Here is a 22,783-nt window from a genome sequence, read left to right as displayed (position 1 = left end):
CTAATTTTATTATGAAATAGTGTACAAGAAGCAGTTAAAATATCCAGATCACATATTCTGTTCTTAAAAAAAACAAATTGCTATTTACATACTAATGTTAAAATTTCGAAACACAAGTTTTTATGCTTTCATCATCAAAGGATAACATGCGGAAATCAGGCAGTGACAGTTGCTGCCTCAGGAAAGGGTTACTGGTCAATCAGCTGTAAAAACACATGCCTGTGAATGTGCAAGAGTTTGTTTGTCAGCGTAATTGATATCAAAACTAGGCCTAGTTACTGATGGCTTGATGAATACATTTCTCTACAACATAACACTTTACAACACACCACTAAAACTAACCCGGCTGAGGCAAGGGGGCAAATAAGAAAGTGTTGTCAGTAAATGTACATAAAAAAATCACAGGGCGAAGTCATTTTCGCTTTCCTAACAGAAGAAGGTGAAGTTTACATTTTCTTACCTGGTAGTTTGACGCCTGCAGTATTTTAATCGCTACATGACAAGGTGAAAACCCATTTTATAATTCTAAATTGTTAGAAGTGCCACATCGTCAATTGTTTTATTTTAAATAAACGTGTTTTCAAAGACAAACCATTTCTTTACTTCTTCGAAATAATATTTTTGCTTAACTGCAGACTAACAAAGGAAAATCGGGAAAAGCCACCAGTCATTGGGTCAATCATACCATACAAGTTTCAGGAGTACACAGACAACATGATTCCAAGATTTCCAGTTTTTATTAGTGAGTATTATTACAGCTTGACCTAAATTACAATTTCTTAAAGAGTTTTTACGCTAATGGGCTTAACTTTTAAGTAAATTAATATTTGTTTCTTTAAAGTTATGTATGCTACAAGATCTTGTAACTTTTATCCATTCCTTGTATAGCTCATTAAAGGAGAAGGTAGCATGAGATGAAGGAAATAAAACACTTCCTTTAGACACACATTATATGGGCGATCCCTGATCCATCAAGATTGAACCTTGAACTGCAGTTCAAAGTTAAAGGCACAATCACAAGCCTTAACCTGCAGTTCAAACTTAAAGGCACAGTCACTACACATTTCTGTCCTGTCAGGTTCGAATAGTATTAATTTCTGCTAACTCGCCAGTTATACATTCATTTTAGCTGTACTCCAATAAAATTGAATTATGTAAAGTAATAAAACCATGCAACTGGTTTTCAACCAGAAATGACGTGGGATTTTCAATTTACTTTATTTTCGTACCTGCTGCTTATTGTTTTTCACTGATATATTATATCTATAAAGCTCAATCTATTTTTAGATTATTTAAATACTTTTTCTCACATAAGCAATAATAGACAACATTTTCTTTTTTATCCTTGGGTATCAGAATTGGTATTACTGAACCAAACGATGCAGATCACTACTACTAAGGTTTCAGATGGCTAAGATGGACTGGTTCCTTGTTGCCATCACAATAAAGAACATTTTTGCAACTTACACAAACCAGACAAAAGTTACAATGACAGCTATTAACACATATATTTAGATTTCTTTTATATTAATCATCACCCATTACTTTCCAATATGTAAACAATTATAAACTACTTCTTTATATGAGACGTACAAAATAAGTGAGAGTACTGAAGTTTATGAATCTGATACAAGATTTTAGTTTAAATAATGAAAAATTTGCTATAAATTCCTTTCTTAACAGTAAATGTTTGCACTAATTCTCGAAGATGACTATTTAACTTAATGTTTTAGGCATATGGACAATTATATAGGTTTTCTTTTATGTAAATTTTATGTAGTTTGTTTTACTTCTTTGGTTTCAAAATTGTATAGTGAATTGCTGACTTAACGCTCTTAGTGAATCACATAACTTCTTGTTTACATTTGTATTAATTATTTAGGCATTAAAAGCATGATTGCCGTATTTGCCAGCCTATAAGTCAATGCGGAGTATAAGTCGAATGAACACATTTGGTAAATTTTCCATCCTTTATCCATATATAAACCAGTGCTGAGTATAAGACGGGGCCTGATTAATACCTCGGCTTCATCTTTTCACTTCGTTCCTTACAGCATCGCGAATTTTATCCTATCTGTAACTCAATGGATCATCAAATGTAACTAAAAGTACCTAATTTGTTTCAAACGAAGTATTTTAAATGTATTTTGTACTTTTAGTTACATATAATGACACTGACCTGAAAAAGTATTGAGTTACAAATAGTATAAAATTTGCAATGCTGTGTAGAATTGAACTATAATAACTTCCGGTTTCATAAATATTAAAAGTATCACTGTATGCTATTTCAGATTACCAGCAATAGGGAAATTGCATCATTAATGCTAAAATGTTTTTCCCACATTGTTTTGGGAAGATAGATACAGTGAGAGATGCATATGTATTCCATTGCAATTTTCTTCTTGCACCTCATGATCAAAATAAGATGTGGCCCCATATATATATGATGAGAGAGAGATTCCTGCTGTTTGTGGGGTTATTTTTGTGTGTTTTTTTACCGTATTGACCCTGAAGCTTTTGTCAACGAGAGAAAACGTTAATAAATTAAATAGTAAATGTAAACTATGAAAATATATACCATACTCCTTCAAGGTTTAAATATTCACCATAGTCGTATCCATATAGACTCAATTTAGGTTAAATCCCAAGAATAACCATTTTGCATGCTGTCTAATTTTCTTTTCAAGTACAATGATCTCTCCATTCCCAACAAACAAGATTATGTTTTTGAAAGTGCATGTACTCTTCATGTACTTAGGCAGCAATTGTTTTTGATCTTTGCTCATGCTATATATTACATAAAATTGCTGTCATCCTATCGGCAAGTTCAAAAGATGTCACTGTTTGAGAAATGTACATGAGTAACCACCTGGCATTTAATTTCATTATATGGTACCGTATTCATAATACTCATGGGTAGCCTCATTTCCCTATTGAGGTAGCCTCACAAATCTGATTTGGTCTTCCGAATCTTGACCTCAAACATGTGTTTGCTTGGAAATCCTGACTACAGCTGTAGCATATTTAATTAGCATGTAAAGCCATGTGATTCTTGGACAAAGGAAGTGATAACTAAAACAAGAAGGAATTGCGTACCCAGTGGTATTAGTTAATGATGGAATATTGTACTGCACTTTTGTACAAGAGTAAGATCACTGTCATCAAGTAAGCGAACAAAAGGGTCTCTCTCTCTCACACACATAATGGGGCATAATTTATATTTGATCATAAGGTGCAATAAGAAAATTGTGATGGAATATCAGACTTTATATGGTTATTCATCCTCTAACTTGTAAATTCTAACATACATATATCACATTTAAACAACGTATATCACCAATACCATATATTACTAATGCATGCTGCTTTAGCGCGTTTACATCTGATGTACATTAATTTTTAATACTGACATACATGTAATTGTATAAAATTCTTCTCAATATGTGGTCCTATATATTTTTGCATACATGATCTCTTCCCCAAAATGAAGTATTGTTTTACACATTTTTCGTACTTTCGGAGAATTTTTTCCATATTTAAAATTATGTGACATACATAAAGCGATTCGGATGACAAAATCCATATATAAGTCAATTCTGGGTTTTTTTAATATATTTTTGATATTTTTCACCTATTTATGTATTATCCTCTATAAATTAAATTTGATATTCAATGCAGTTTTTTTGTATTAACATTAAGTATGCTGATTGTACAGAAGGCAGTAATTATACAATTTTTCTGTGTCTATAGAGTTAAATCTATTTTCAGATTATTGAAGTTAAAAAAAATTGTTCTCACATAAGCAGTATTAGAAATATTTTTTTTTGTCCCCAGGTCCCAGGATTGATCTGACTGAACCAGAAGATGCTGAGGTCATTACAGAGGCTTCAGAGGACTAAAATGGATTGATTTCTTAGATGTAAACAGTTATAAAATACTTTATACGAGATATACGAAAGGAGTGAGAGAACTGAAATTTATATACCTGATACATATTTAGCCTGATAATGAAACGTTTTGATATAAATTCTTTTCATACCAGTAAATGTTACACTAATTCTTGAAGATAAGATGACTAATTATTTTAATGTTCCAGGCATATGGACAATTATATCGTTTTCTTTTTTGTAACAGTATTTTGTGTTGCTTTGTTTGTTTTCAAATTTTTCTAGTGTATTGTCAACCTGTCGATGAATATATCCCGTACATAGTTTGGTGTGAAAACTCCCAACGATGTTTATCATGCTGATCATTAGTTTATTCCACATGATCTCGTACGCGAATGCATATACACTTACGCGTTGACCGTAGCAGATGTTTCAGCAGATACAAAGAAAAGAAGCCGTTGACGTCTATAGATTCAAGGAGTGTCGCACATGCGTTTAAATGACTTTACACACGTTTGATACTAATATGGCCACGGCTGTTACAGGTGGATCTGGAGACAGAATGAATCCGAGCCGCTGGTGTGTTGTTAAGAAAACATAAGCTGTATGTTGGCTTTTGCCATGTCAACGTACATCGCGAACATACTATTATTATTACTATTTAACTGTACACTTGCAAAACGATTACACGTACATCACTGAGCGCAGGAATTGTTAATAATGACTCAGACCGGATGTGCTAGTACACTAGATCGATTTCATGAGTGGGTGACATGAATTACATCACTCACCAGAGCGTGAAAAAATTGAAACCACACTCACAAATCGGTTAAACCCGCTCAGTCAGTTCGTTCAAAGAAAGTCACCGTTACCTGCAAAATGTACGTTGTGACGGAGATGATTTTGCACAATCACGCATGGAGTTCCTTCGGATACTCGCTAGTGTCAAAATCGAGAAATGGGTCCGCCATTTCCGTATACATGTCGTCGGTTATGATGTGCATCAGCAACGAGTCTGATTGTTGGCTTAATCATATCGGTGGCTTTCCATTGAAATCCCGCCACGAATTCCACGTTTCACAAACCTATGCTGATGAATATCATTGAACAATACCAAATTAATCTTGGTTTTATACAACAATGCGTCCAAAGCCATTCCGGTGACAAAACGTAATGTGCAGGATCAAGTATATAAACGCGCTTGGTAGTATCAGGGAAAGTCTCCAAGATATCCACGAGCAGAAGCACATCATTTCTCAAATGCAGATCATGATAATTTGAGAACCAAAGGCGGACCGGAAATTGTTTGCAAGCACATAGTCGTTGATTGTTAATATCTTCCTGAGACAAGGACGAATCGAATGCCTGAATGTGCGACAAATGGGTTTCTGAAAACTTGTCCCTGTCGTTCATGTACTCATAGCGATGCACTCCTTTACGAGTAAGAAAGGCAAACGTTACATCATCAACAACAACACTATATACAGAAGTGATTGTAAAACGATCGTAATTATTTCCTGGAAGGTTGTTTACTTATATGTCCAGGCAAGAGTCAATAAACCGTAGTTGTCCCTGTCGACACGTATTTTTCCACATTGTTAGGGAATTAGGGTGCCTTTGATGCTGCTGAGACTCCTTGCCTGATATAGTGACCATCATACCCACGCATGTTATGAAACACAACAGATATTTTTATTTTACATTCACAACTTTAGATTGTTTGCGCTGTGTGAGGCTCCTCTGTATGCACCAGTGATGTGGAAATAAGTGACAAAGGGCCCATCAAAGTTCCTGCAATGGGTTGCCGTAGGCAGTTTGTGAATATTATCATTGGTCATAGTCATTTTCACAGGCGAAGAGAGCTGGTGTAGAATCTATCGTGCGGTAACCTCGAGCGAGTTAAGATAAACCTCAGCCAAGTTCTGGACACGGTGCAACACTGGTGACTCAAACATTCCATCGCATCTGACTACAGTGTAGCAAACCCCGCAAGGACCTTGTTCAGCTACTTGCGTTGTATCTATTTGGTTGTTAAAACACGAGGCTTCCACAGCAACGTTCAAGCATTCGAGGTGCATGTGAATGATATATGGTACCCTCATTTTTCGTTGCCCAGCTCTAAATTCACTTACTATACTTGTATGAAATTCATGAAAAATCTTTCATTGACACGCAATGATACCGCGTTTCTGAACCGTGCAGCAATAGCAAATTAATATTAAACTGACTGCATGTATAGTTAAATCGGCTGCAGGCCTTTGTTCCCAAACACAAGCACAGTTTCTGCGATGTCTGGATCTAGTCGCTCAAAAAATTCAATGCTACCAAATTTAAATTCGCTCAGGTATGTTCTGAGTTTTCGAAGTTTCTCTTTATGTCGGTCGCGAAATGCAGCTCGGATAGGAACGCCACTTCAAATCATCGATTGTCATCATTTTTCACACTGATTATAGGTCGCTACGGTATACATACTGGTGTTTTAATATAATTTGTCCCGCGGAAGGCTTTTACTGTTAAATATGTAGTTGAACGTCCACGCATCTGCTCAGACTCCATCATGATCCTGAAATGGTGAATTTTTCCAGCGTCTCGAGAATTTTTGCAAACACTTTTTCGATTTCCTTATTAATGGGCTCAATATATTTGCGTTTTAATATTACACTATGAATCCACGGGTATATGATTTTTCACCCACAATAGCGTGGACGTTTGTTTATTTCTTTTTTCCTGTATAGTTTTCATCGAACTCTTCATTTCAATGTGCGGTTTTCACTTTATAAAGTCCTGGCGTTGGTTCTTTAGTCCATGCAAAATGGATATTGCTGTAATCTTCGATCTTTTTTGACAAGAGGCGTGATACCTAAAGTGAACAAACTGATATCACTGATGTCTCATATAATTAATAATGAATCAGTTTTTAAAGTAATCCTATAAACAGTGTTGCTCAATAAATATCTGGATGTACGTTTCTCTGATATAAAACCAATGCATCAGTGGGTGGGCGGTGCGTTCGAAGAATTCACAGTCAAATTTAAGGTATAGTTTCTTTGCACAATTAAGAAATGTCAGACTGAATTCAACCAAATATCAGGACTGTGTTTTTCTGTGTCCCCACATACTGGATTGATAACTGGTTATGATTCCTCATTCTAGACCTGATTGCGGGGGCAGAGGGCAACTCCTCATCAACAAAACGTAGGGCTACGCGTTTCGACTCGTGGTTAAATGCGTACTGTAAATCCCTAATCTGGTAAAAAGGGAGGGGGAATATAAGGTGAGGCCCCAGACCAGTATCAAAAATGTTAAACGCCTACTGTAACACTACTAGCTTTTGTTTTTCACTGTTTACATTGTTTTGCTCAACGCGTCTCTCCTTTGTGAATTGTAAAATTGTTTTCAAAAATAAGTAACCAACCTACCGAAGCGACCCTTGCAACATTTTGTGTCACCTAATTACTATCCTTGTTCTCTCGTACATGTAATATATCCCTAGTACTAGGTGGTGGTGATTCAAAGGATCGGCACTTCCTCCTCCAACAATATGTATAATATTGACTAACATCAGAGAGAGAGAGAGAGAGAGAGAGAGAGAGAGAGAGAGAAGCTTTCGGACATTTTAATACTTACAAATGATCTTTTTGGAACTGTATACTATGTTTAAAATAATACGAAAATGCACCATGGTATAGGTATCATCAGTTGTGTGCCGCCTAGCAAGGGAAGTTGCATTTCCGTCTTCTCTTCGAGGTAGACTATTGCACCTTAGAATCACTGGTTTGGTAGAAATAACGAGGGCGTCACGAATTGGATTTTGCCAACACTTTAAAGTTCATTTGTCATTATTGTTGAAGTGTGTGGCATATATATATACATACATACACACACATACATACAATTTTGCATTCTCCTGTAGGATCCAGAGATGGCACTTTCAAATCTATATTATGTGCATATTTGTAATTATCTGTCAGTCTGCTTGTCTGTCTGTCTGTCAGTCCGTCCGTCCGTCCTTTCTTCTGTCTGCCCATAGATAGATATATAAGATAGATAGTTAGATAGATATATAGATAGATAGACAGATATATCACTTCGAAGTTTCTCCTGGACAATCAACTTTTGATAATATTGTGATCACACTATCGTTAGAATATTGAAAGGGTATGGTTGATAGAGTGCACTTTCTTCTGACTTCATTGTATAGCATAGTAATGTAGTGATTCTAGCAGAAACTAGTAAACTCCCAAAATGAACATGCTATTAATTTAATTAGTGTGATACGTAAGGTTTTGGATGTATACATCAAACTTTATAAATTGAAAAGAAATTTAGAATGAATCGTCCTTCCTTCTATGTACAGTAATTTATATTTTCATTCATACTTCGGATTATTTGCACATTTACAATTAGGTAGGGGATTTACCTTAGTCATATCAAGTTCGGGTTGACATACGAACAGTGCTATAGGTAGGGCTGTATTCCTCTACCTTGTCTGTAAAGTGGGTTATTGACTAAAGACATGTTTGTACTCATTTGAGACACTCAAGGACATTTCTATCTTGTTTCGAAAAGAGATTTCAGTTTAATAAAATATGTAATATTTCATACATTTCAGTTTTACGCATCACGTGTATAGGTCATATAACATCAGTTTATGCTGGTATTCTAAGCAGTAAACACCATATTGTACATTATTTACCTTTTAATGCTTTGAAAAGTTATTCATTGGCGTAGCATGTCATTGACATGGTGTGGAATTACACTTTTGTCACGAAGAGTTTTATTTAACTTTTAACAATAAAATAAGATCCAACACTAGATCATTTCACATCAGGCTCAGCGCATGTGCTGAAGCTACGTAACTACCATACTGTTTGGAATTTTCACTTAAACTGTCAGTCAATAAATTGCACCAATCAAATCCCAAACTTCCTGGTTGAAGACAAAGAATAGCTGTACACGTATATATGTATATGTGTGCACGACTCAAGATATAGCAACAGCTAGCCTGTGGAATAAAAAATTCTGACAAAAGTTTTGGCCTGGCGAAATATTTGAAGTAAGGTAAGTTAGATTCTTCCTCCGAAATAAATGTTAAGTACATGTACTAATATAGTGAAATATACCGTAGATTGGTTGAGAAACATTGCGTGAATATATGTCAAACACTTGGTAAAGAAGAGGTAGATGGTAATTGCTTTACAATTACATATATGGCTAACAAAAGACAGTGCATATGCAGTGTTATTTGACAGATTACATGTTCAATACAGTGAGGTGTTCATGTACTTCTGTTGACCAATAAGTGAAAATTAGAAATCCGTTTCCCGGCTGAAACTCACTCCAGCAGAATTCTCCAATTAAAATTTTAATCGTGAAGAGTTACAAAAGTACCGGTTGAATTGTCTACCAAGACTTTTGCTCGGTTAGCTGTAATGTGCGACGTCATTCCAGCACTGATTTGATTGAACGATGTTTCAATTAGAAATGACCTTTTGTGCAACGTACGTGTACACCTTGTGATATAAATATACGAAAAACTGTTTCTTTCGTTTTCTGTTTTCTAAAGGATAAAGGCGCAGACACTGTGGATTTACCGATTATAACTGTGTACAACTGAGAAATATCATAGTCATCTTTGCGAGTATTAGCGATACGTACTTATTCTAAATTCGCTTCCAAGCAGATTACAAACGAGCAATTTATTCTAAATCGGTAAAGACGATAAAAAATGATTCAGGCATACAATTCAGACAATCCTAAGGAAAATATAAAGTGAGAGAAATAAAGATAATGGAAAAGATGTTCCTTTTCAATGGGTACATAAATTTAACTTGAACAAATATGTCTTTATTTTCATTTTTGACAGTTAAAAAGCGATAAGTCCCGCCTCCGCTCTCTATCCCGGCACACCTGCCTCTAATTTACTATAGCAGAGAAATATACTTTATTTTTTCTAATAGTATTTAATCTGACGTTTGAAAAAAATATCTTGATTTTATTTTTCTTTTCTTTTTGTGATTTAAAATAAGAGTTTATTAGATCAGAACCCTAGCCCATCCAAAACAAACAAACAACAACAAAAACAACAACAACAACAACAGCCAAAACAAACAAGCAAATTCTCCACTACATTTAACTAAACAACTTTATGCATTTATCTCCAACGATTTGTTTGGATTGAATTAATTTTTATTTTCATCTATCGATGACCATACTGACTGTCGTAGTAGGATTAGTCTTTTCAATTTCTTTAATGTGTACCATATCATTTTTCATTTCATGACATACTATAAGTCGTTGACACTATAATTGCTTCGTCAGAAAGCACATTGTTCTAGCGTTACGTCACTTCCGTAAAGATATTATTCTATTGTGACGTATGTATTGAATTAAAGAACAGTTTTAATATAAACTAATTGCTCCAACTTGGTTAGAGCGTAATGTACTTTTACTTGTTAACTAGTGTCACTTGCTATTTAAACATCTTTTTGGGGTAATTTTAATGTTATGATCCATTTATAACTCTTTCTTTCTGAAAGGGATACCCACAGAACGTTACAAAAGTTCTTAGAATTTTGTATTCGTGAGTTTTAATTATGGTTGGAGCGTATTTATTTTATTCTTTTACCAGTGTGATACATATTGTAACTTAAGAAGTCAGGCGTCTTTATGGAGTATGTAAAATATTTTCATATATTTGATACCTTTCTTGAAAACCTTATGCACAAAAGGTAGCAAATTTTCTTGTTTTAGATTACTTGACGCAAGCAGATTCATTTAGTTTAATATGGTTCAACATTTTTGATTATTTTGGAAATATCAAGGTGAAAAGTATGTACAGCGTAATTTTTTGTGTGAAAATAAATAATTCGTATTGCTTCAAATTGTGCTCTGGCATTGCAGAATCATTGACGAATACACTATATAAACCACGAAAGAATGTGACAGATTTTGAATGAAAAGTAAACATAAAATAATACAAGAACCAACTTATAAGGTGGGTTTCTTTGAAAACAATTGGTCGCTGATTGTTATCTCCTATCAATGACCGTATTATTCGATTCGGCGAATGCCTTGGTCTTTTCCGTTAGAGCATTACAAACAAGAAGCTGAATAAATCTACATAAATTGTGCAGAATTATATACAGATATACTTTTCAATAACATTCTCTAAACATTACTGAAACAGACAAGGCAGCCAGTCCGTCGAAATGACGTCATAAACAAAGCTGAAATACATTGAGATAACGTCATAAACAAAGCGGTCAAGATGTCGACATAACGTCATAAACTTAGTAATACATCATATATGAATATCGAGTTTCATCCCTGTCGAATGTGACCATCTTCAAATTACCTGGATATAAAAATTGTCCAATAAAGAAATTTTACAAGCTGCGATGTATCTAAAATCTGTGCAAAATCTTTTTCATTAAAATCTTCAATTAAGTATTAAGACGTATATACAAATAATTACAGCAGGTCTTGCTTAGAACGCTATCTCTTAAATCTATAATGTCTTTTGTAAGGCACTATAATATTACACAAAACCAGATGTATCCGGATATGACCGTACACCGTCTGAGAGAACAGCTTGAGGTGAGCTGACTTGCCATAACAATCTTATTTTGAATTTGCTGTTGATTACATTGAAATGTAGACGAAGAGAGAATGAGGAAGAGGGAGTGGTCATTTTGGCAGTCTTACTCAAGTCATAATATAACTTATCTAAAGTTAGTGAATAAACCTATTTGTAAACCGTAAATAATTCTTGAATCCACTCTCCCCCCTCTCTGCATCTCTCTTTTACACACACACACACCCACAAACACACACACACACACACACACACACACACACACAGATGAATCCAACCGTAAGAAATTATGCTGTAAAATATAACCGGCAGATGGAACTGCCTTCTTGTCGGAATTTGCAGAATACCATATTGTCAGCACTTTCATGTGTAAAATCTACTTCCTTATCCTAAAAATTGCACTTTGAGTCTTACCTTTAACAGCAGAGAGGGCGAATCCTACAAGCTTATAGAGGGTTCCAAATCGTAAACTAAAGCCTCCATCGAAACGAAAAAAAGTCAATTAGAGGGTAACGATAATTAACCGGGAAGACCGCGATGTTGCTATCGCTGCTTTCTAAATGATTTTCTTTTCGTTTCGATGGAGGCTTTAGTTTACGCGACGAACCCAACTTGTTGTCGCGCCCTCCCTGCTGCTATCATCCAAAAATTGTATCAAGACCGACTCCGTATCGTGCTCGAGGATCATATAAATTTATTGTTACAAATCCGTGCGGAATAGCTTGTGCTCGCGAAAAGAAATTTTTTAATTTATTCATATCCATATCACCGCTACACGAGGTCTGATGAATATTTCGTAACGTGTGTGTATCAACTCCGTTAAACACAGCAAGAATATTACAATTATCTCTGATCACTTTTGGTATTTGTGTATACCGCTGGGATGCATAAATCACATCCGTGTTTTTATGCCTACCTTTGGAATGTTTGTCAAGCATCACATCATCGTAAACAACTAAATTGTTAATACTTGCATCAAAATCATTAACACTTGGGGCTTCATCAATATCAGTGATAAATTCAATAACATCGTCTCCGTTTTCATTTGATGATTTTGCACTTTAATTAATATCTTTCAGAACATCTTAGCATCTTTGATCATCTGCAAGTGGAGCTACCAAATACAACTTATCCCACTTTATCCACTTCATTATCAAATTAAGTAATAACTGTGTCTTACCACTTCCAGATGGGCCCGTGATAATCATTCGAGTAGAATTTGGTAGCATCGGATGATGCTTAACCGGTTCTCGTTTCCTTGTTGCAGAAAAGTCAGTGATTTCCATATAGAAAGTATACAAAAAGAATATGGATCTATATTGTGCGAAATGTAGGATGTAGGATGCGTACGCCAAAAGGTGATCTAACAACCATTACAACAAAAAAACAAACGACAGGCACTCACTGGTAAGTGTGAACGATGCGGTACAAAAAAAATTTAAATTTATTCCTTCGGGTGATAAGCCAAAGTCAAGTAAAAAAAAAAAACAACACGGGGGTGATATTGCAGCAAAATTAGGAAAATTACCAGGGGTTCCACGGGCTAAATACCCAGGAGAAAAACATCTTCCGGGATATAATTACTGTGGGCCTGGAACCCGACTTGATATCAGACTTGACAACCAAGACCAACCAAAACCAGGCAAGGAACCAATAAACGCTATTGATAAAGATTGCCATGCTCATGATGTAGCTTATAAAAGTAAGGATCTGCAGCAGCGACATCGCAGATGTAAAATTAATTCATGCACTAAATTCCATCACTGATAAATCTTTCAAGGAAAGGTTAGCTAGTTGGTTAATAAAATCCGCAATGAAAGGTAAATTAGCGCTAGGTGCTGGTAATTTATAAATTGAATCGATTTATTATTCCCCAAAAGGATACTGGAAGGTACCGCAGCGATTAGTAAACTCGCTGAAGCAGCAAAAGTTACGCGTGTTGCTGCTAAAAAGTGGTTATCCAAACAGGCAATATGGCAAATTTATCTACCACCACCTAAGCAAATTCACTTTGCACATTTTGATGTTAGTGTTCCTAATGAAGTTCACTAGGCTGATATATTATTTCTGCCACATGATGCTATTAAAATTGGTAGACGTCAAATAACATACAAATACGCCTTAACTGTCGTTGATGTTGCAAGTAGATATAAAGAAGCAGAACCGTTGTCAACGAAGACAGCAACTGAAGTAGCCTCTGCGTTTAAACGAATTTATCAACGTGGACCCTTGCAATGGCCACAGCTGTTACAAGTTGATCCTAGCAAAGAATTTCAGGGTGCAGTATCATCGTTGATGAAACAACATAACGTCACCATCAGACGAGGACATACTGAAATTCATCGTGATCAGGCAATTTTTGAACGATTTAATCGAACACTTGCTGAGCGGTTATTTGGATATTAGTACGCGAAGGAATTTATTCAAGACAAGAGATCTCGTGAATGGGTTACAGGATTACCAAGCGTGATAACTGCATTAAATAATGAAATAACTCGAACAACCAACATGAAACCTATTAGCGCAGTCACAAAAAACATATACCCGTACAACGACGTGATTTTTCAACACAGCCAGTGCTGGGCAATGACACTGTGAGATATTTATAAGAACCCGGCGAACATGAAGGTGGTAAAAAAAGAGCGACTGATCCTATTTGGAGTATTACCACACAAGATATCTACCATAACAAGATCTACTGGTAGACCAGCAATCTACAGACTGGATTCAACTGCTCCTCAACGTGGATTTACACGTGAGCAATTACAAGTAATTCCCGAAGACACACAATTACCGCCCAGATCACCTAGCTAGCCCACCGACGTCGATTACATTAAAGACAGGTCAGCATCACATTTTCTCGTGTATGACCAAGACGGTTATCTTTTCTGTCTACGGTAAATTGTCTTGGGTGTTTACTCGAATACTGCCATAACATTACACAATTACAGCTCGCACAGTGATTATTCTGCTGTTGTTTCAGCGTGTTAATAAATTAAACGTAGAGATCAAAATCGCGTTTATTTTTTTGTCGCTTTGTTTATAACCAGCTATTTTTTTTTCTTATTATATCGCTGTCACATTTGTCATTGTCGCTAATTTTATCGGTCATTGACTCATCTAAGATAATCCTTCGCAGTTGAGATATTCTTCTGACTCTGGACACCGCTAAGTAACCTAAGTTTGACCATTCGATTTGAACGATCCAAACAACTGTGTCAGTGATAGTCAGTCCTTGTGATGAGTGAATTGTCATCGTATATTATAGCGTCCACGGGGAATTATCGGCGTGTAGAGCATCCTAAACAACATTGACATCAACTGCGACAATATCATTCAACACAAGATTATGTTTCCTTGACTCTCTCAAGTGTCCTGGTATATCAACGTCAATATTCTGCCGTCGCGTATCAGCTGGTCGATAACACAGCGGCACTGGCAATGTTGGAAATTTTTCTTTCAGTAACTTAAACAACCGCTGTTGAAGTGAGTCTCTGACTATCTTTCTTCTTGCCACTATTGAATCGTTTGGTCTGCATGTTTCCCAAAAGTCGTTCATAGAAGTTTCTGAAATTATTTTACGCCTTATTTCACATTGAATTTTGTTCGGTTGCAGTCTGATTAATTTCTTGAACTCAAGAGATCTATAATCATCTGTTATCTCCGAGTAATAATCTACACAATTCTTCAACCAATCGTGTGGTGATGGTCCAACAAATGGCGGTGGTTGACCGTGATCGCCGCACGTTATCACAGCTGTATTTTTCAATAACAACCAATCGAGAAATGTTTTTAATATTTCCAATCCCAAATGATGATCTTTGGAATATATTTTTCTACCATTCGATCAGGAGTCCACACGCTGTATTTGAAAAAGCTGTGATAAGTACAAGAATTAACTCCTCGTTGTTTCATCTCCCTGGCGAGTCTGTGTGTTTGTGTTAGCACAATCATATCATCGTGTTTCTTCCGAAATAATTCGATTACCCGAGTTTTCTTACCAGAACTCCCGGCCCGTCAAATAAACCGTTTTGTGTCTGGATACTGGATGATACACGGATGGCTCCGACGATAATTCTGATTTGCGAAAACTATCTTTAACCTGCAACATCCGCAGATTCACAATAACAATGTAACATTTCTTGTTTTATTCTCCACGAACCCCATGATTTATCAGTGCTTTTGAAACGAACCAGTAATTCTAAATATTTTGTTGTCAAGTAAAATGAATCTGTTGCAACTCCAACTGCGGTGTGAGGAAATCTATTTATCATCGATAGCAAATTTATAGAAACATAAGCTAGCATTGAAAAACTTAAATGTGTATATTGAGGAGATTCTTCATCAATGTAACTAACAATTGTGTCCAACCGTGTTCCGTCAGATAAGTAAACATCTTCCCGATTACAAAATATATTTCTCTCAGCGGCATCAGCAATTATAAAATCTAATTCAACATCATCCATAATCAATCGTGCGTGATGCCGTTTATCATCATATGCACCACCCTGAGTAAATTTACCAATTATTTTCTACTGAGATCTTTTGTGGTTTTTTCAGTGTTGGTGAGTTTAATCCTGAGAATATTAGGAGCATCATTAACAATGACATCAATAAGAACGTTTGGACATTCCCGCGCATATTCTTCGATGACCTCGTCTACGTTGATACGCTCCGGTGTTGGTAACCAAACTGAGGTCTGCTTCCGATATGATATAATTGCTTCACTGACCGTCAACGATATCAATATTTTATTGTCGATCATATATCGTAATAACACTATTGGTGCCCAACGTTTCTCCGAGAAGTGTCTGCCAAACCAAACATAACAGCACGGATGAAGATTCTCGGCAAATTCAAACGACACTACACGAGCGAATCCTGTCAGGTCAAAATCAGGTAACGATCCATTAATCGCCACTCTTGTCATCTCGTTTGTAGGATGTACGAATATTTTAAAATATCCAGCACACTCGCCCATCCCGAGAAAACTTCCCGGATAACATGCAACCATGTCTACGGAAATGACATATTTGTGGTTATATTCGGTATTCCACAAACCGCCGTGTCCATATTCGATACAACTTAACTGAACATCTTCGAGGAAGTCAGCGCGTGATGGTCTCCATGAATTTCTCTCTCTCTCGCGGCGTGGGCAGCAACTGATGGAACTATAAAACAATTAGTTAATAATTGCTCAGTATTTTCTGAATATTTTTCCGATAGTTTTCTCATTTCTTCATGCAGAGATTATTTACGATATAAATCGCCGTTGGGTCTTACAAATTGATCATACTCGCCATCTTCAGAACTCTTAAACAACCACACTGACACAGGATCGTTTTTACTTATCTGGCTTATAGCATCGAATATGTTTTCCCCAGAGTTCTCTGGCGAGTAATATCTCACGACACGATCTCGTGGAAATATTGTTACTGCGCTGGTCCAAGCGTGAGCGTTATGATCAATGATATTTATTGGAGCTCCGTTCCGATTATATTTCGATTCGTACAATACTTTTCCTGTTATCGTTTTTACGATTATTGGAAATCTTAATGTTTTTTCTAACTCAGCAACATCGTTTATTGTAGCTCCCTTATCCTTGACTGAATCAGCCCATTTGTTTATTTTTTCACGTCGTAGATCGGTTAAACCGTTTCCACGCCTCGCATTTGTAAAATATTTTATTACTCTCTTGGCTACACAATTCAATGATGAAAATCTCATCGGGGCAAGATCATTAATGTTAGGTCTATCGTTTAGTTGATAAATTCCATAAACAACCGCAGTCACAGGATACGATCGAGCGTAATATGGTCTGTCAATCCCAGTTAACATTCCTGGTTTGGAATCTTTACACTTAATACGGCAGTTTTTTCCATTAGCAAGGACAGGATCACGTTTGTCACGGATAATCCACGTATCGGATTCTGCTTGCACAATAAACTTTATTCTGAAAAGATATTTCTGATTGAGGTAATCGATAATCGCTATCGCTTGTGTATCGTTCCTTGTAGCATCAATGGCAGAATCATCGCGCACAATTTTGAATGTAGACCACACGTGAGATGCTCCATCATCACGAAATTCTTTTTTGGCTCCTCTGATAATATCAATCAGATCAGTCAGAGCTCGCCTCCGCGAGTCAGGGGTTAGTCTGTCAAGATCGAATCTGGAAGCTTTCCAGGGCTTGATTCTGGATAATCTCTCAAACTCATCCATATATAATTAAGACAAACATTTAAATAAAAATATTATATATAATGAATCAATGTAAATGGTTTCAGGTAGGATCTGTGACTCCATGTGGCAAATCCTGTATAAAAGAAGTCTGCGGGCAACATTCACAATGTGTTCGTAATGGAAGCTTATGACCAATACCATGTCTCCGCTCTGGTGTCGGAGTCCGGGGAAAGACACAGTTATGTGCGAGTTGTGGCGGTAAGCGATACAGGGAACTTAAAAGATATTATGACAAGAAAAAGTCAGACTCTGTCAGGGGTAGAGTTATAGCGTGTGAAGAGGATTATTTAAATAATTTTTCAGACAAATTACAAATTAGACAAATTCATTATTGTATAAATGAATCAAGAATTTGTCAGACATCCCATCATCAAGGATTATGAAGCAAATCGTAATGGCGTCGTTGGGTACTGTAGGCTGAAAAAACCAGTTGGATTTGTTAATAATGCTTGTTATCTTATGTTCAAAGTTGGGAATAAAATAATATGTTACAATCACAGGTTCGTGTTCGAATGTTTCTTTGGAGAGATCAGAGACGGTCTTGTGATCGATCATATTGACAGAAATAAAGTTAACAATAATTTATCTAACCTACATCCTATCACACAACGCGAGAATGTTGCACGTGGGAATGCTGGAAGGGGGAGCAAAAGGCCTAAGGTGGTTCAATCTTTAAATATAGCGACAGGTGAAGAGAGAATTTTTCAGTCGATGAACGCGGCTGGCAAGTATTTTGGTATCTGTATGCCTTCAGTCCAACATGTTGCAGATGAAATAATCAAATCAACTTTTTCAAACCGGTTTGGAAACTGGATTTTGTTTTCCTATGTAGATACAGATAACGGAGATAACTCCACAGCGATTGTGTAAAAGTTAATTATGGAATTCCCTCCCTTGAGAAACCCACGTCATTACCTTTACAGGTGATATATTATCCAGAAAAAGTAGAACTAAATTCATGTTCTATTATTTTGTTTGACGTGGCGAACCGTCTATTGTATACACACTACAGGTAAACAATTCTCCCTGTTACCTGTACGATTACAACACGGAAGTAAAACATCTCCAATTACTTCCCGTAGATTTTATCAAGGATTGTCAGTACAGGTAGGCGTTTACGATAAATATTCACAGACAATATACTTGTTTTTTCAGGTTTATCAAATCTGATTTAACAAACTTGTGTATTCAGAATTAAAATTCAGCTGCAAATTGTTAACTTCTGTAAACGGTTAACTATGTAATAATTTTAAAATCCTATATCAGTAGATTAGAGCCATGGAACAGTGGTAGCGCGGCTGACTCTCGTTCTGGGGGTCGGCGGTTCGAATCTCGTAACGGGCATATTGTCGACGGTACCGATTTATAGGGTTTTTCTATATAATTGGGGCGCTAGCAGCCCCTGTACACCTACCTCGTCACATCAAACAGCGTGATGAGTACGTTTCACTCACCGGGGTTTGATCTTGGGGTGTGTACCTGAAAAGTGCACAGACAGCCTTCTGAATATTCTAACATTTCGTTTCGCTGGCTCCCCAAAATAAACAGTAGCGTGGATGTATAAGCTCTAAGTCACATGGGTACCCAACCAGAAAGAATGTGGCCTTTGACAGAGTCAAGGAAAGAAACGATCATGGGATGCCGAGAAGACCATAAGAAAGGTCTCAACGAGACAAAAGTCTCAAATAAAGACAAAAGTCTCAAACAAAGTATCCCATGGAAGACACACAGGCCAGTGCAGGGATGACTGATAACCACTCATCATAGCTACTGTTTATTTTTGGTCTAAAATATTTTTCTTTTAAATATATAATATTCGGTATAATGAATTACGAAATATGAATGATGTAATTGTTCCTATTAAATAATTAGAACATGACGGTATAAATATATCTGATGAACTAAATCCTACAAAAATTATTTCTGACTTTGAACCACTGCAAGAGGCTAAACATGAAGCGCGGTGTATTCTGCCATCACAATATAGATTTATAAAGAAAATTCAGACGGCTATGTGGCAATTGCCAGCCACACTAGAAGAAACGCGAATAAAGGAATTTGTTTCGTTGTCTCGTGCAATTGAAAAAATTAGGTTGGAATTATCTCTTGAATATAAAGCAAATAAAATAATTAATTCTTGCGCAAGGCAATTAAGAAAAATTATGTCAGATCGTGAAGCGATCGAAAACGAAAGTTGATTTCCATCAAGTACGTGGAAATCAAGTAAGTACGTGGAAATGAAATCGAAAGTAAAAAACTGATTACAATATTTTTTTTGTTTTTCACTGACAATATTAAATTTTTTTGTGTTTTTCACTGAAAATTGCTGGATTTGCACGATTTTTCTAGCCAAATACCCTCAAAATTAGCAAATCGAATGATTTCCATGATGTTTACTGGTAAACACCCTATCAGAATTAGCAAATCGAATGATTTCCATGATGTTTAATAATAAACACCCTATCAGAATTAACAAATCGGTCGATGTGCACAAAATATATATAAATAAAATATTTTTACTGTTACCCGTGCACAAAAAATAAAATTAATGTACTTATTTGTGAAATCAGTCGATGCACATGATTTCGACTACCTAAATACCCTTCAGAATGAACAAATCGGTCGATTTACACGATTTTGACTACCTAAATACCTTTCAACGTTGAGAAATCGGTCGATGTACACGATTTTAACTACCTATTACCCCTTCACCGTTGAGAGCGTCGACACATTTTCAGTAAAAAAATAAACTTCTTATAATTCTGAGCGACAGTAAAGAAAAATATCCACCTTGACTGACGGGAGAATTAATTTTTTGGTACTGTTTTCTTGAATGAGATCTTTGAAAATCGTAGATTTTTACGATGGCAGATCTTTACGATCTTACAAGCAAATTAATATATATTGTTTCACCTCGAATATCCAACAAGTGGCCGGACCGGTCTGTTTGAAATTTATTCTTGATAACAGTGGATTATGGCATCGTAGATAGACCGGACTGATCGGCTCTTGTACAATCAGAAATCCAGGTGGTGTTTCTTTCGGGGTGAATGATAAAGAACAAATCCTTGCTGGGCTTGATTTGATATTGTCGTGTCCGTGCTGTAGCTGCCATCGATTACATTACACACAAGATTGACCGCGACCACTGGGGTTATATTAACGATTTCTGGGGACACATGTCGTCCTTGCCCCCTTGGGTCATTATTGTGCCGGAAAATAGTTGCCGGTGGTAGTGTTTTTCTACGCTCAGTGAGTATATCAGGAAAGAACTCATCGATGATATCATTAACTGATTTTCCTAGCTCGGTCGCGTTATACCAAGGAAGTTTAAAATTCGGTAGATTCGCCTCTGGTATTCTAAAGAAGTCTAAAAATTGTTGCTTATATTTGCATGTGCCGTCAACACGGTCGATTATCGCCTGAATTAATCGCTGGTTAAAATATTCCATGTCGTATGCGAGTTGATTTAATATCACAGTTTGTTTAATAATTTTGCTGCGTAAAGTTATATCAAAAAAATGTTCTTGGAAAAGTTGCCGTAGTCGACGTAGTTGTCTTTTATGCTCTTCATCAATGAATTTGAAGTAATCATTGATCTCATCTAGGCTCATAGTCATGTATTTGACTATTCCTCTTTGGAGATCTCGTTCATAAGCAAAATACCATTTAATATTATACTACAAAAACTTGACACTATCCAGAGAAAAGCCTTGCTATTATGCACAGGAACACTCCCCTCAACATCATTAGAAGAACTACAAACACTAAGAGGAGAACTACCATTAAAATTACGTAGGCCAGAACTGCTCCTCCGATACTGCATTCGATTAGATACCCACCCAGACAACCATCCCACCAAAATAGCTATAAATAAGTGTAAAGTTGTCTTCAAACCCAAAATCATACCTATCACATCAAGTGGCAAAGTAATCCTTGAACTAAGAGAAAAGATACCTCTACTAAAAAAACAGGTAACAAACAATACAGACCAGAACAAATCACCATGGTTACAAAAACCACCAAGGATTAACATTGAAGCTACCAAATTAGGCAATAAAGAAGGACAAGAAAACTTACTAAAACCTGTACTGGTAAACGAAATCAACCAAAAATACCCGGACTATGTTAAAATATATACCGATGGATCAAAAACAAACAACCCACCAAGAACAGCAGCAGCAATAGTCATCCCTGAATTCAATATTCAAACGGGATCCAGATTACCTGACTATTGCTCCATTTACACCACTGAATTCTGGGCTATACTTGAATCACTACAATGGATCAAAGACAACCAAATACCTAAAGCAGTCATTATAAGCGATTCCCTAAGCGTTATCAAATCGATCCAAAATCGCAACACACACTCTAGGGAACAATTCCTGGACAGAGCATGCCAATTAATCGACGATATCACCACAGCACATCAATTAGTCGAGCTCATGTGGATACCGTCGCACATTGGAATCTCTGGCAACGAAACAGCAGACAAAGTTGCAAAAACCAAACTAGGAGATCAAAACTCTATCAAGCTTAACTATAGCTCTACAGAAGCAATAAGCTTCGCACAAACATATATAGACCAAACATGGCAAGATTTTTGGAACTCCTCCACAAAAGGGAAAAATCACCATGAAACCCATAAAAACGTAGATAGGAACATACAGCTACCTAAGGGTACCTATTTAGAACAGAAAACCATAAACAGGATAATAACTGGAAAAACTAAACTAGCAAGCAGTTTTGGAAGGTTTATAGGACCCAAACCAGCAACCACTAACTGCTTTAACTGCCACACCACCGAAGATCTACACCATGTATTCAATATATGCCCAAAATATCAACCCGCTCGGAAAATATTTATCAAAAACCAAAAAGAGATTGGATTACCACACACATACCTAGAGTTACTTATGGACTCTAATAAAAATAAACAATCAGCATATAAAAATATAAATCAATTCATAGACTCAGCAGGACTTAGGAAGAAAATATAATTACTATCCCCACAAAACCAAAAGACCCAGTAACTAGCTAAATAAATGTAGAAGCC

General features: G+C 36.3%; 1 protein-coding gene and 1 long non-coding RNA gene across 10 annotated transcripts in view; both read left to right on the top strand.

Annotated features, from left to right (window-relative positions):
* Window positions 1–336: 336 nt before the first annotated feature.
* On the top strand, window positions 337–4,136 carry LOC149799004 (uncharacterized). Its single transcript, XR_016420859.1, has 2 exons — window positions 337–742; window positions 3,835–4,136. It is a non-coding gene; the product is annotated as an uncharacterized LOC149799004 (long non-coding RNA).
* A 4,710-nt stretch (window positions 4,137–8,846) lies between these two features.
* The window catches only part of LOC149799003 (uncharacterized), an 82,508-nt gene continuing 68,571 nt past the window's right edge, over window positions 8,847–22,783 (top strand). For 4 of the 9 annotated variants that reach the window (XR_016421052.1, XM_089957944.1, XM_089957943.1 and 1 more), the window contains exons 1-2: window positions 8,865–8,948; window positions 17,772–17,925. Coding sequence is in view for 4 of the 9 variants with exons in the window: in XM_089957944.1 (XP_089814070.1) it covers window positions 17,845–17,925 (81 nt within the window). In the remaining 5 variants the exon portion in view is untranslated. Of the gene's footprint in view, window positions 8,949–17,771; window positions 17,926–22,783 lie in introns of all 9 variants that reach the window. The other 5 variants (XM_089957947.1, XM_089957945.1, XM_089957942.1 and 2 more) reach the window with 4 other exon arrangements.

The sequence above is a fragment of the Sinohyriopsis cumingii genome, chromosome 5 (genome assembly GCF_028554795.1).
Source record: "Sinohyriopsis cumingii isolate HCF-2022 chromosome 5, ASM2855479v2, whole genome shotgun sequence".
Classification (NCBI taxonomy): domain Eukaryota; kingdom Metazoa; phylum Mollusca; class Bivalvia; order Unionida; family Unionidae; genus Sinohyriopsis; species Sinohyriopsis cumingii.
The sequence above is the reverse complement of the archived record's forward strand: the minus strand, read 5'-3'. Positions and strand labels throughout refer to the sequence as shown.